The following is a 13,708-nucleotide window of genomic DNA, read 5'->3' on the forward strand; positions in this document are numbered from 1 at the left end:
TGAGTTTTTTGGCCAAAACCGACATAAAGAATAGATTTTACATTTTGACCCGGTGCATGCAAACGTATATTTATGTGTATATATGATTGCAACAAGTTTTATGAAACAATATTTACTCTTATTACATGTGATATATTCTACTTTCTTTCTCATTTGACTCAATTTCATTGTTTCAATTATATACATATTATACACACATATATATATAGCTTGCAACCCATTAATGAGTTGAAAACCTGCAATTTGTAAAACATATATACACCTTATACAATGTTATGTTTGCAAATATTTATCAAATATCTCCTGTTTCAGTGGAAAACATGGATCCTTCCTTCATTTATAGGAGAACAGGGACAGTAAGAAAAGTTCATAAATAATCAGAGTACAGGCAAAATTGGTGAGTTCCATGACAACTTAGTATTCAAATTGTCCACACACCAGCTGCATTAGTATCACCTGGAATCTTGTTAGAAATGCAGGCTCTCAGACCTACTGAATCAGAATCTACATTTTAAGAAGACTTCTAGGAGATTTATGTACTCATTCAAGTTAGAAGTTAGAGAACACTGCCATGGAGAAGTCCACGTGCAGTCCTGTAGAAGTTCAGAGGCCCTTGCTTTCAGCTGCAAGAGACATAGGATGCTATCTTAGAGTATAAAGACATTTGAACTTGACCTTAAAGCATGAATAAGATTTGCACATACAGAGAAATGTTACTCTAGGCAAAATAAACATCATGGGCAGAAACTAGGAGACAGAAAAGTCAAAAACATGTTTAGGAAACTGGCTAGAGTACTAATACATGAGGACGAATAGTGAGGAATAAGGTTTTTTAAAAATATTGAAATAACAGAGTTTGGAATATGAAGATAGAGTTATTTTTTGATCAGGGGCATGATCTACCCAGAACCTAACTTTAGAAACATAATTTGACAACAGTATAGAATGTGCTATAAGAGGAAATTTGAAATGGAGATTCTGTTTAGGAAGAGCTTGCTATTACCGAAACAAAAGGTACTAAGTGTCTGGATTACTCTAGTGGCAGTGGGAAGGAATGCATCGATAGACAAATAAAACATGGCACCAGTTGGATAGATGAAGTGAAAGAAGAGGGAGGAATCAAAGAAAAATTCAAGGTTTCCTGCCTAGGTGACTAGAAGTATGTTGGTACCGTTAACATTTTCAGTTTAGGTAGAAGTAGAAGGATTAGGAAAGGAGATAGAAGTCTGTTTTAAACAAGCAGTTAGAAATGTGGGACTAAAAATTAACGGTAGGGGCTAGAGCTGAAGATTTTGGAGAGAGTTAAACTTAATATTGGTTGTCACACCAAAAAGTAATATTTCTCTTTTTAAATTAAAAACATCTTACCAAAATGGATATTTGCCAAGAGACAGTGTATAAAATTTACCAAGTGCAGCTACAAGTCTTGAGAGAATTGAGCTTTGAAAAAAACATACAAACTAAATTCCAGCAAAATTAGGTTTGGCTTTGAAGAGCATGCCCTAATATATATGTATTCCAGCTGGAAATCCCCATTGGTTCTAGATTGTAGGGAAAATATTTCTTTCTATTATTTAATGTTTTCATGCTTGAAGATTAAAGAGAAAGAATTAGTTTATCATACTTAAAAGAGTTAACCTTTTATAAATTAAAAAGTTATGACTTAAGTTGTTATTCAGCAGACTGTAGGGAATGGCTTTCATTTCTCTGTAACATTACAAGTTTAAGTAAATTCATATTGGTACCACTGCCAGGAAATAACCTATTTATGGTTACTGCTGCCCATCCACAGAAGTTTTTCCTATTTTACAGTTTTAAAAAATCTCTGTAGTACTCAAAAACTTGTAAGATTTGGTTATAAAATGAAAACAATGTGTAAGCTGTGATATGAAGGAGTCCAAATTTGGGAATGTAATTCCCTCTGTGATTGAAAGAAAATGCGGTGGAGTTTTTAGTAACACTTAAAATATAAAAAGAAAGGCCCATGCTACCAGTTCTTCATAGTATTCTTTTTAATTGGTTGATGTTTTAAACTAAGGTAATTACTGTTAGTGCCAGTTAGCTCCTAAAGTAAAAGAAGATTAGAAAATAATTAAATTCCTTTGTCCCAACTTTTGGACTTCAAGTTTGAATTCCATACGAAGATTCTGCTTGATTATTAGTCCTTGATTTCTCTAATTACTGAACTTCAACACCCACAACTCTGTTACTACAGATCTCCTAATTTATTCATTCCAAGATGCATCTATTTTTTAAAATATTGATAAGATTTGATTGGATATTTGTAAATGAAAGTGCAAGTGAAAAATGAATTGCAAAAGAGCATTTTAAGAATAGCATGGAAACAAAGTTTTGCCTTGTTTTTAAACACATAGTCCTATAAATTCTGAGATCTTACAATTTACTTTTCAGGTAGAAATATTGTCTACTTAGTAACCTGAAAGAAAGATTGGGTATATCTTGTATATGATTACGTATAAAATATGTAATTGTATGATTACATTTGGTTTATTGTGGTAGCTATATTAAATAGGAAAATCTTGTTTTGCGATAGTGCAATAAGATAAGAAAAACAAAATAAGGTATAAATATTGAGAAAACCAGGCCAGATTATCACCATTTAACTATGATAGGATGTGTTTGCAATCATAGAAATCCAAGAGATTAAACTAGAAAACTGTTATAATCAAGAATTATGTAGGTGGTAACCATGCAGTTACATGGGCTAAAACCAGTTAAAAAATAAAATAGGCAAATCACTTCATAGTAGCATCCAAAATTATAAAATACTTAGGAACAATTACCATAAGAAATATAAATGTATATGACTTAGTTGAATAATACTAAAAAAGTTTGTGAATAAATTCCCTTGTTTCCAAATGAGAGGACTCAATATTGTAAAGCTGCCGTCGAGCTTTCCAAAGATTACTTTCATTCTAGTAAGAATATCATTGGAGTTTTAAAATTTTGGTAACTTGACAGTAAACTTTATCTGGAGTAAAAATTAAAACTAACATTTATTGAATGCTTTTTAGGAGTCAGACTGGGAGAAAATATTTGTACCTATAATACAGAAAGCACTAGTATCCAAAAAATGCATAATATCCAAAGGATTTCTATAAAATAGTTTTTGAAAACAATAATAAATTGGACAAAAGAGCTATAAAGCACACTGAAGACAAATGGTATAAACAGGAAAAAAGCTCAACCTTATTAAGTAGTCAAAGAAAAAAAGTTATAAGTAGAAATTTTTTTTTCTTTTCAAATTAAAAAAATGGTTTGGGAAAATGCACCGCTGGTGGGAAAATAAAGTGATATAACATTTTCGGAGGCCATGTTTCAATTTTATCTTTCAATTTTAAATGCATGTAACTCTTTAAACCAACCTTTTTTCTTATTTTGTTGAGGTAGATTTACCCTGAGCTAAGTAAGATCTGTTGCTAGTCTTCCTCTTTTTGCTTGAGGAAGATTCGCCCTAAGCTAACATCTGTGTCAGTCCTCCTCAATTTTGTATGCGGTTGCCACCACAGCATGGCTGATGAGTGGTGCAGGTCTATGCCCTGGATCCAAACCCTTGACCCAGGCCACCAAAGCAGAGCACGTGAACTTAACCAGTATGCTACAGGGCTAGCCCCCAAACTGTTTTCGTTTAAGGTTTGTTATGAAGAATAAAATTCTACAAGTACCAACTTAGAGAAATGTTTACAACCTTCTGTTATGTGTAAAAAATTAAACTGTATAACAACGTGAAAAGTCCCTACTGTGTTACCTTCCCTCCCTTTTTCAAAGATACCTCTCCATCTCACATGTATTTCAAAATACTGTGTTGTTAACAGTGTTACCTCTAAGGTTGAAAGGTAGAGAATTACATACTTTATGTAAATCCTGAATTATTTTCAGTTTTTGCACTAAGCAAGTGTTATTTATATCTAAGATTGTGTTAACTTAAAAGTAACAGTGGCTTAAACAAGATAGAAATGTATGTCTCTTGGAATTCAAAGCCAGTTTGAAACTTTAAAGTCATTGCAGACCCAGATTTCTTCTACCTTTTGCTCCACTTTCTTTGTATTGGCTTCTGTCCTTTAGATCTCCTCATGATTCAGGGTGATTAGTAGAGCTTTAGCCATCTCATCTGAGTTCCAGGCAACAGGAAAAAAAAAAGGAAGGGCAAAAAGGGGATGCTTCCCAGCTAAATCAGTTCCCTTACAGGATCCTTTCTGTTAAGTCCCATCCAGCACTTCTGATTATAACTCATTGGCAGAACTTAGTCAGGTGGACACACCTTGCTTTGAGAAAGGCTATATAATGTAGTCTTTTACCTAGGAGCATTGTTGCCTTTAATAAAATCAGGATTATATTACAAAAGAAGAAAAGGAAGATGTATAGTGGATAGGCAACAAGTAGACTCTGCCGTAGAAATTTTTTTCAACAAACTGAACTACAATTTCTATTAAACACACACACACTTGTATGCAAATACACTCACGCCTGTACACATATGGTCTTTATTTTATATCTCTATTTCATGTAATTAAATTTTAAAATTGAATTCCCTATAAGATTTTTAGGAAGAATTTATGCTGTTCAGGGCTACTTAATAAATCATGTCTTTGGCTTTATTATTCAGGATGTGTCACTAAAAAGTAATGATTTCCCAAATTGCTATGAATGTTACTTCCAGGTCTTTGGAGAGAGATAGGACTGTGTTTAAATCACAGTTTCATTGCTTATAGGCTATATGGTTGTAGTGACCCCATCATTCTTTGTGCACACTCCTTTTTTGTATGTTTCATACTGCATTATAATTTGAGATTTACAGGCAAGTAAAGCCCAAATGCGAGCTCAATGAAGAGCAGGAACTGTCTTACTCATAGTGAGTACTTCACAGTGATTACTGAATATGTAAAACGATGAAATTTCTACTGTAGAGGACATGCATAGAATGTACTGGAGTGTTATAAGCTATTCCAAAAGAAGAGTTAGAAAAATCTTTTTAAAGTGGAAGTATTGCTGGGATTAACTTGTAGTTCCCCCAAGGACATAGTGCCTAATTACTTCATATGTAAAATGTAGTTTAACTACTTCACTGGGGTTTTCAAGGATTCAGTAAATTAATATTTGTAAAAGCATGTGTATGTTAATGTTTAATTACTGATGGTTGTAGAAAAAACCACTTTTATTGTTCTCCATACTCACGCCTCTTCTACTTTCTCAGTTCTCTAATTATTTCGTGTTTGTTAATTTTACTTTCCCAAGTATGTTTTATAAAAGCCACTTTTTAAACTTATTCTCTACCCTCATAGCCCATACTGTGATTTTCAGTTAGATAGTCAGTACATTGACTTGATATAAAAACCAAGAAGAAAGTAAAATACATTATCCTGACATTCACTAGCAGCTATGCAGAGATTGTTTAACGGTGAAAAAATTTACCATATAGGTGATTTTAGAAAGCATGTGCTTAAACGGCAGCATAGCATGTTAAAGGGTGAACAAAATTAACATGTCAAAGGGAAAAAGAGAAGCCCAAGGGAAACAGGTATTGGAGTACTTCTAAAGGTGTTCAGAAAGTTCAAGAAAACTGAGCCCATTGGAAGTTACCTGGTGGAGATCCTTAAAAGAGTGTTAATAAAGTGCCAAGGATCCAATCCATGTTTTTTAAAGGGTAAATAAAATGGTAGAATTTGAGAGAGTTTTCCATTTGAGAAATTTGACCATTACCAGAAAAAAGTGAATGAGGTTAATGGGTTTAGTAAAAGCCTCTTTAAGATAGGGGGTACATCTGAGGGGATTATGATAATGTAGACCAAATTCCAGGAATTTCTTAGAACTGTGCAGACCGTGCATGATGGGATAGCCATCTGGGGGTCTTTGTTGATAAACTGTTAAAAACGTTTCTAGTGTGAATAGCCACAAACATTTTCAGTGCTTTTTTGTTGGTTGAGTAAACCGAAGAGCACGAATGCAAAAGCAAAATTTGATGCCAAATCACAGAGTTGCCATAAACACAGAAGTTTGCCTAGTGAGGACACTGCCTGTGCCTGAATTTCATTTGTTTCTGCTGCTACCATTTCTTAATTTTTGCTGGTGACTAGCCAGATTAGAACTATGAATGAAGACAAACTAGTCTTGCCCAGATGGCAGATGAGGTTATAGGTATCTTAGGTAGGTGGAGAAAATATTTAGGGGTTTGATGATCTGATCTGATCTGATCTGGTCTATCTTAAAATGTAAGAGATGTGCTTACCCTTTTGTCATTGAGGTTTGCAACCTTAGTGTATGCCTAAATCTACAGCTGCTCCTCATTTTCCAGATGGCATCTATGGCTGGGAGTACTTTTTACCATCTGCACTTCTCAAAGAGTTTGTGAACTCTCTCTTTTAATTATTGGAAATGGAAAAACTAATTGGTAAAGTGGTTAAATGATGTAAAAGATTTAAAAAATTGAGTTAGAGTTTTTTAGACTCTATTTAACCTTTCAAATAAGATCAATGCTTTAAATGCTTTTTGACTTTCATCTTTGCCTATCTGCCATCTTTGATATTTGCAGTACTCCAAAATATTCTGTAATAACTATTTTGTACATGGATTGGTATTTTGAGACAAATTCCAACTCTTACCTCTTTCTAGTACTGTGAAGTGCTGTCATTGGCATGTGCATAGAACAACTAACGCTGAATGAGTATAGAGTACAAACTTAATGTGAATTGTTCCATTCATCTAATATGTTTTCATGTTGGTAAGGTATAGTGTCATGATTTGTAAAAGTAATTTAGAAAGACAAACTTTTTGTATGTTGCCAGGATTTTTGTATGTAAAACATTGAGATACCGAGAGAAGCAGTTTCCCAGTTAGGAATTTTTTTTTTAACTAGCTGAGAATAATAGGAGTGACATATGACTCTGAAAATGAACATATTCTCTGTCTAGGGGATTCTAGATTTGGAGTGTTATTAACTTTTATTTTTCTTTCTGTTTTATGAGTCATAAATGTATTTCCTAGTGATGTGTTGTAAATAAGTATCCTCTAATAATCAGTAGATACAATAGTTATACACCATCTTTTCTCTTTAGGCAGGTTCTACTGGGGAAAATTCTCTAGATAGTTTGTCCATTTATAAAATTAGACACTTGCCATCTTTGCTCATTTTCAAGTTCTCTGTTTACAAAACTATTAAGAAGGTGTGAAATGCAGCCAAACTTCCCAGTTTATGGGAAATGTCTGATGATTGCATTTCCTACATGTTCATTGTTCACACATGAAGAAATTTGGCAGCTGCAAGATTATTAAGTTTAGAGTATCCAAATCTAACCCTCACTGGGGTTTTGGTTTCCTGCTTTCTGCCACCACCATCTCACCCCCTTTACCATCTTTCTGGTAAGTGCCCGGGTGGTATTTCTTACAGTTGGTGATCCTTAATTTCATTCGTTTTCCATTTATCAGATGCTATGGATAAATCATGGTCCAGGAGTGCACCTGATGCAGAGTGCTAGCTTCAGGCAGTAACGTACCCAAACTGTTGAGAAGGAGGTTCCTTAAACTTTGACTTCTCAATAAAGATGCTTTGTGGTGGTGCCATTATTGGGAGAGGAGGGCAGTGGGTAGCTAATCTGAATCTTCTGTAATTATTTCAGAATGACTCTGCTAGAAAATTTATGATCCTACACATAAGATTTTGTAGCTAACTGAAAATAGTAGAAGGTGATTTGCTTATATTATTGTTATGGTTGTTTTAATTTTTATTTGATTTGGCTTTTGATTCGAGTAAATTTTGATGTTGAAAACTTCAGATTATTCTCTATTTCTTCATGATTACTAAAGATCACTCACGTGGAGTAGTGAGGGTTTTTTCCTGAATACATGTATTACTTTTAGAGGTTTAAATATGTGAAGTGATTAAGAGAGAAAACTATATGATTTATTAAGTGGATCAAAAGTCAGCAGCTCCTTTGGTCTTAAGTGTTACTGATATTAAATAGATACTGGGTATGCACAGGTTCAGTTGACAAGAAAAAAAGAGACAAATGAGAACTTGGGAGGGAGCTAGAGTGAAAGTAAGAAAAGGAAAAGACGACAGAATAGGACTAGTTAGTACTACAATGTCATAATGAACTACCCCGGGTGCTTCTACCCTTCGGTTTAGCCTTCCCTCAAAGAATTCATAACGGTTTCCAAATGGTTAATGCTACCATTTGGTGATCTAGTTTGATATTTTCAATGTCTTTTACGTATTTCTTGTCTATTTTCAAAGTAATGGTGGTAATAGATTTCATTACCCTGAAGGTTATTCTGAAGATGAGCAAAATTGCTTTTTTTCAGTAACTTACTTGAATAAAAGGTTCTATGAATGAAAATTATAATCACTATTGTCTTTGCTGATTATTCTGCAGTGGGAAAAGTAAATTTAGAATTTGAAACTCTGTCCTTTGTGTTTCATTCACAGGCTGTAGAAGAAGAAGATAAGATGACACCTGAACAGCTGGCAATAAAGAATGTTGGCAAGCAGGTGAGGTGTACTGTAATAGGTTATGCAGTTGAATAATAATATGCTCTTGTAGAGTTAAAACTGTTTTAGGGCCTATATGATTTTTTTTCTGTCTGTTCACTCTATATTTTTCTTCTGTCGTGTAAATGTGATAATAATTTTAAAGGTCACTGAATTATTTGATGTCAAATTCTTTGCCGTCTGTAGAGAAGTAAATCATAAATATGCCTGTGAGATACTATCTTTAGTGAAAATAATTTACTAGAAAGAAATTATGAACTTGTGTCCTGAGTTAATTTTTTAAGTATTATTTTTACTTGAAATATTATCAGTGAAGATCATTAATAGAATGGTAGATTTATTTCATAATGACACAGTTTATCAATATGTAGGCTTCAATATGTAAGTAATGTTCCTGAGAGAGCTTAGAGCTTTGTTGGACTATACTGAGTGAAGAGAAAGGATTTTAAGTATTTGTTCTTTCACTTTTCCAAGATGAAATATATATTTTAGTTCCTATTTTCTGAGGGTTGGGGGGAATATACCAACCAATTAAATGAATCTACAGATTAATTAGACTGTTTTTTAAAGAATGTTGATTACATTTTTTTCATTTCATGGAACATGGTTATCATATTGCTGATGTTGGCAGAATCTTGATATTTCAGATGCAAGACACTAAGCTGTCTTTGCTTTCAGCCATCCTACCATATGCTCTGATCCCATCACATCTCACAAGCTCTGTAGGTTTGGGCCAGGACCATTCTTGGATGGGAAATCTCTAAGAATCACCCAGCTGCCACAAGAAGTAATGTAGATAACTGAGCGAAGTGTATTACCAATTCACTACAAAACCAGTTACTCCAACAGAGCAGTAGGGGCAAAGGTCTGGCTTACATATCATAATTGGTGAAATCAGATCTCACTACATTCTGAATATTTTAATTTAAAAACAAGAACTCTCCAAAAACAAAGTGAAATATAGTTCATCTTCTTCTCTTCATCCGGTGTGATATAGTTACCCGTGTTTTCTTTTCCTACTACTTATTTTAGTCTAATATATAATATTAGATCATCTCTTGGAGCCTTGTACTTGCATAGAATACAGTAACTATTTTTTGAATAAGTAACTGAAGCTATAGATTCTTGATGTAGATTTCATTTAACAGTTAGCAGCAAATAAAAGGACTAAACTAAAATAAAAGTGAATGAAAAATATATAATTGGCAAAGTTCAATATTAATCAGAATCGTTTTTAAAAAATACTCTACTTCACTGGTTTGGCCTACTGCATGGCAAAAGCAAAACTGTCTATAATGGAATCAGACCAATATCTTTTTCTCCTGCCAGTCTTTCTCAGTCTCTTTCACCTAAAATGCCCTAAGGCATATTTCTGAAATAAAGAAAATTTCAAATTATTATGTTAGCATGTCGTATCTCTGGGTTGTTTAAAGAAATCAAGCGTATTGAAATTGTAGTTTAGAAAAGAACAGCCAAGAAATAATTCCAGTGATGAACATTTGTTTAAAGTTAAGAGTCTTGGGTATTTTAGCAATACTCATAAGAAAATAATGCTTTATTGGAAGTTTTTTATTGTGTGCAATATATATCCTTTATTTGAAAGCTTTCAAATTTAGCTAAAATACTTCATTCAGCTCAACCTTAAACATAAATATAAATTGAGCATTTTAATTTAACTTCCTTTATTACAAAGCAATTTTAAGCCTCATTTTTAACTCAGATATTTCAAATACAGATTTGATCAGGTCTAAGTTAAAAGATTGTACCTATATATTCTTTTGCTATGATACATTTTTTCAAAATAGCTGCCTGAAATATTTACTCTTAGCATTTTAGAATTGATGCAAATTGTATTTAAATTTTTAAGCTACCAACAGTGACTTTTGATCCAAGAATATTTCCTGAATCATTTAAAGCACTATTCCTGAAATATTAAAATTATACAGGGATTAAATTTAAATTAAAATAATAGAGGAAGTGATGAGAATTCACACTGAACTCATACCTGTTTCTATGTCTGCTTTGAGTAAAGTATCCCCTTAGACATTCAATATATGTGAAAGGCAGAAAATACACACACGCACTCGGGCTTATACACACATATAAATGCTTACACTTTTTTTTTTAATCATATGATTGCAGGCTGTGTAGAATTCCTTGTTACTCTTTATAATCTCTGATAGAGAGTCATAGCATTGATTGTGTAAATCAGTTTTTCATTGTAACAGATTTAGAAGTTAAATTGTAAAATATATATAAATTTAGGTTTGGCTTTCTTTACCAGTTTTATCAGTTACTGAAGAAATCTAAGTAATTCGTTTACCAGTAATACAGTTCTTTTTTCTTTTTCTTTCCTTATTTTTTTCTTTTAGGACCCCAAACGTCATTTGGAGGAACATGTGGATGTACTTATGACTTCAAATATTGTCCAGTGTTTAGCAGCTATGTTGGATACTGTCGTATTTAAATAAAGCAATGCAAAAAGCTATTAGTGATACTTTCAGTGTATATTCCTCTGTTGTTCCTAATGCTCAAAATCAAGGGACCTCTGAAGGTGTATTTGGTTAAATGTAAGACATCTGGCATCATTTGCAGCACTGTAACACCTTCAGTCTCAGTTGTACAATTACTTCTGTTTCTTTAGTCAGGGTCTTTGCAGATTCCAAAGTTGTATAAGAATACATCAAAGTGGACAAATTTTGTTAAGATCCCATTTAATATTTGAAGAAATCAGTAACACAAATATATTTTGATTGTTGCTTACAAAATAAAATACATTTACAATCTATGTCTCCTGAGGTCTTTTTGCTACTGGGTGGAATTGACAGAATAACATTTGACAGTGCTCTAGAAATCTCACACAAAGATATGTTTCCCTTTGCATTCTGAGATCTTATGACACATAAAACATCAATGTGATAACAAAACTTCACAAATGTAAAATGATTGCCATTAATCAGTGGCTACCTCATTAGTGAGTAACCCAGAAAAATGTTGACATATTTTATTGAAAGTATTTGTCACAAGTTAATATTGTATACTGAATAGCTTGTTAACATATTATACATTCAGGGTTTCAGAGGAGTACATTTAAGAAGAAAGGGGGCAATTTTAATTTAGACTTTATCATTTTTTAAAAAGAGTATACATTCCACCAACAGTGTTGAGATTGTCTAGGAGTTGCCTGCTGCAAACTCTGCTAGACTTTGAGCTAAGACGGCCATAGAAGGGTATATAATATCTTCAAAGCAAAATGAGAAAAGTAGCCATAATATGAGTTTAACATGAGCACATAAGCAATAATTTTGTTACTGTTTTCGCTCACCTTTCCCAAATAACTTAGAAGTACCCAGTTTTATGCTTATGACAAAAATTTGACTAGTGTCAGTTTGCATAGATTACCTCATCCTTCAACCTGCTTTTAACCTGATATGCATAAGTTTATCACCTGTTAATATTCATTCATGGTACAGCACCATACTGGGTACACCAAAGAGTGTGGCAAAACAAATGGAGACAAAAAAAAGATTTAATTCTTGTCTTTTAATTTAGTCCTTTGTGAAAATATGGTAAGAATGTTTCTAAGGCTTCATTAAAGGAGGATTTTACTTGAGGACTTAGAATTTAGACTTAACGTCTACTAGAGGTGGTATGAATGATGTGGTAGACTAAAGTACTCTCCTGTTTGAACAATTCTAATCTCTTACTGGTTGCCCAGTGAAAAGTTAGCAGAAACTAAAAGTGGAAATGGCTTAAATTCCCACTATGTTTCACAGTCCCTCTTTTGGTAGAATAAGAGGTATTCTGAGCATTTCTTGCTTGTCCTGTGGTATCTTCTTTTAACTATAGTGAGCATGTTTTATGTAGGACATGTAATGAGTATTAATTGTTGGGATTACGACAGTTTACCATTTACAATTAAAATATAAGTGGAAGTTAGTAGAAGTTTCTTTTTGCCTAATTTAAACTTATGTGCAGACTGTTTTTTTGGATACATGATTTTTCCCTTTACATAAATAAGGTTCTATGACTTATTTCACAGATAATACTCGTTAGAGCTAGTTAAGATTTTTTCATACAATATGCCCTCAGAAGACGGCCTCAATAATTTGAAGCCTGTTCTCAACATTCCATATGAAAATACTCTTTTTTTCCACTTTAGTCCCCTGTGAAAATATCTCCAGAATGAGTACAGTGACTGAGGAAGCTTACACAACGCCTGCAGTTTGCTCTTCTCATGTGATCACCTCATCTTCCTGGACTCCCTACAGCCACATACCATTTTCTCCCACTTAGTTCACGTTGGAGACATTGCCAGTTTCACAACTTTTTCAAAATCCGTCCTAGCAAAAACCTACATTTTCTTTAGATTTGGAGTCAATCAGGATGTCCTAACGAGGCTCAGTGAACGCCTTTGTCTCAGAATGTACAGCTATTTTAGCAACAGTCTGATGGCCCAGGCCCAGTTAGGCATTGAAGCGACTGACTTAATCACAAGCTCAACAAGCCACTTGAGGGGTGTGTATGCGCTTAAGTGAGCATCTTTACCCATCTACCCAGCAGCGTTAAAGCAGCACTAGAACCAAAACTCTTGCTTGCTCCTAGTACACAGGTGTCCCTACCTTCCACTTAAACTAGTATGGGAGCATTGAAAACTCCAGCGTCACTGTTCAGTGTGATCTGCCTGGACCACGGGCACCTGCATCTTCTGGGGAGCTCATTATATATACAGCATCCAGGCCCCACTCCAGACATGAAACAGAATCAAGAATCCTGACATGGTTTGTATGCACTTTAAAGTTTGAGGAGCCCTGCTCTCAGGAGTAGGTGTGCTGATCCTGAGGCGAGGCTTAGTTTCCCTCTTGAGCATATACAGGTTCAAGGCACAGCCTATATGTGAGGAATCACTGAATTTAGTACTGATAATCTAAGAGTGCACATTTTTCTCCTAATCCAATTCCTTAATTCTGAGGAAACTGCACTCTATCAGTTTTCTATACTTTAACATTTCATTTTAGCATTTTTTTTTCCTGAGGAAGATTAGCCCTGAGCTAACATCTGCCACCAATCCTCCTCTTTTTGCTGAGGAAGAATGGCCCTGATCTAACGTTGGTGCCCACCTTCCTCTACTTTATATGTGGGATGCCTGCCACAGCATGGCTTGACAAGTGGAGCATAGGTCTGCACCCGGTATCAGAACCT

General features: G+C 34.0%; 1 protein-coding gene across 3 annotated transcripts in view; it reads left to right on the forward strand.

Annotated features, from left to right (window-relative positions):
* Positions 1–11,294, forward strand: part of PSMD14 (proteasome 26S subunit, non-ATPase 14) — a 94,544-nt gene extending 83,250 nt beyond the window's left edge. For all 3 annotated transcript variants that reach the window (XM_001493620.6, XM_014732507.3, XM_070241882.1), the window contains 2 exons: positions 8,444–8,506; positions 10,879–11,294. In XM_001493620.6, coding sequence (XP_001493670.1) covers positions 8,444–8,506; positions 10,879–10,977 — 162 coding nt within the window. In that variant the 3' untranslated portion in view covers positions 10,978–11,294. The remainder of the gene's footprint in view (positions 1–8,443; positions 8,507–10,878) is intronic.
* The last annotated feature ends 2,414 nt before the right edge of the window (positions 11,295–13,708 follow it).

This window comes from Equus caballus, chromosome 18 (genome assembly GCF_041296265.1).
Source record: "Equus caballus isolate H_3958 breed thoroughbred chromosome 18, TB-T2T, whole genome shotgun sequence".
NCBI lineage: Eukaryota > Metazoa > Chordata > Mammalia > Perissodactyla > Equidae > Equus > Equus caballus.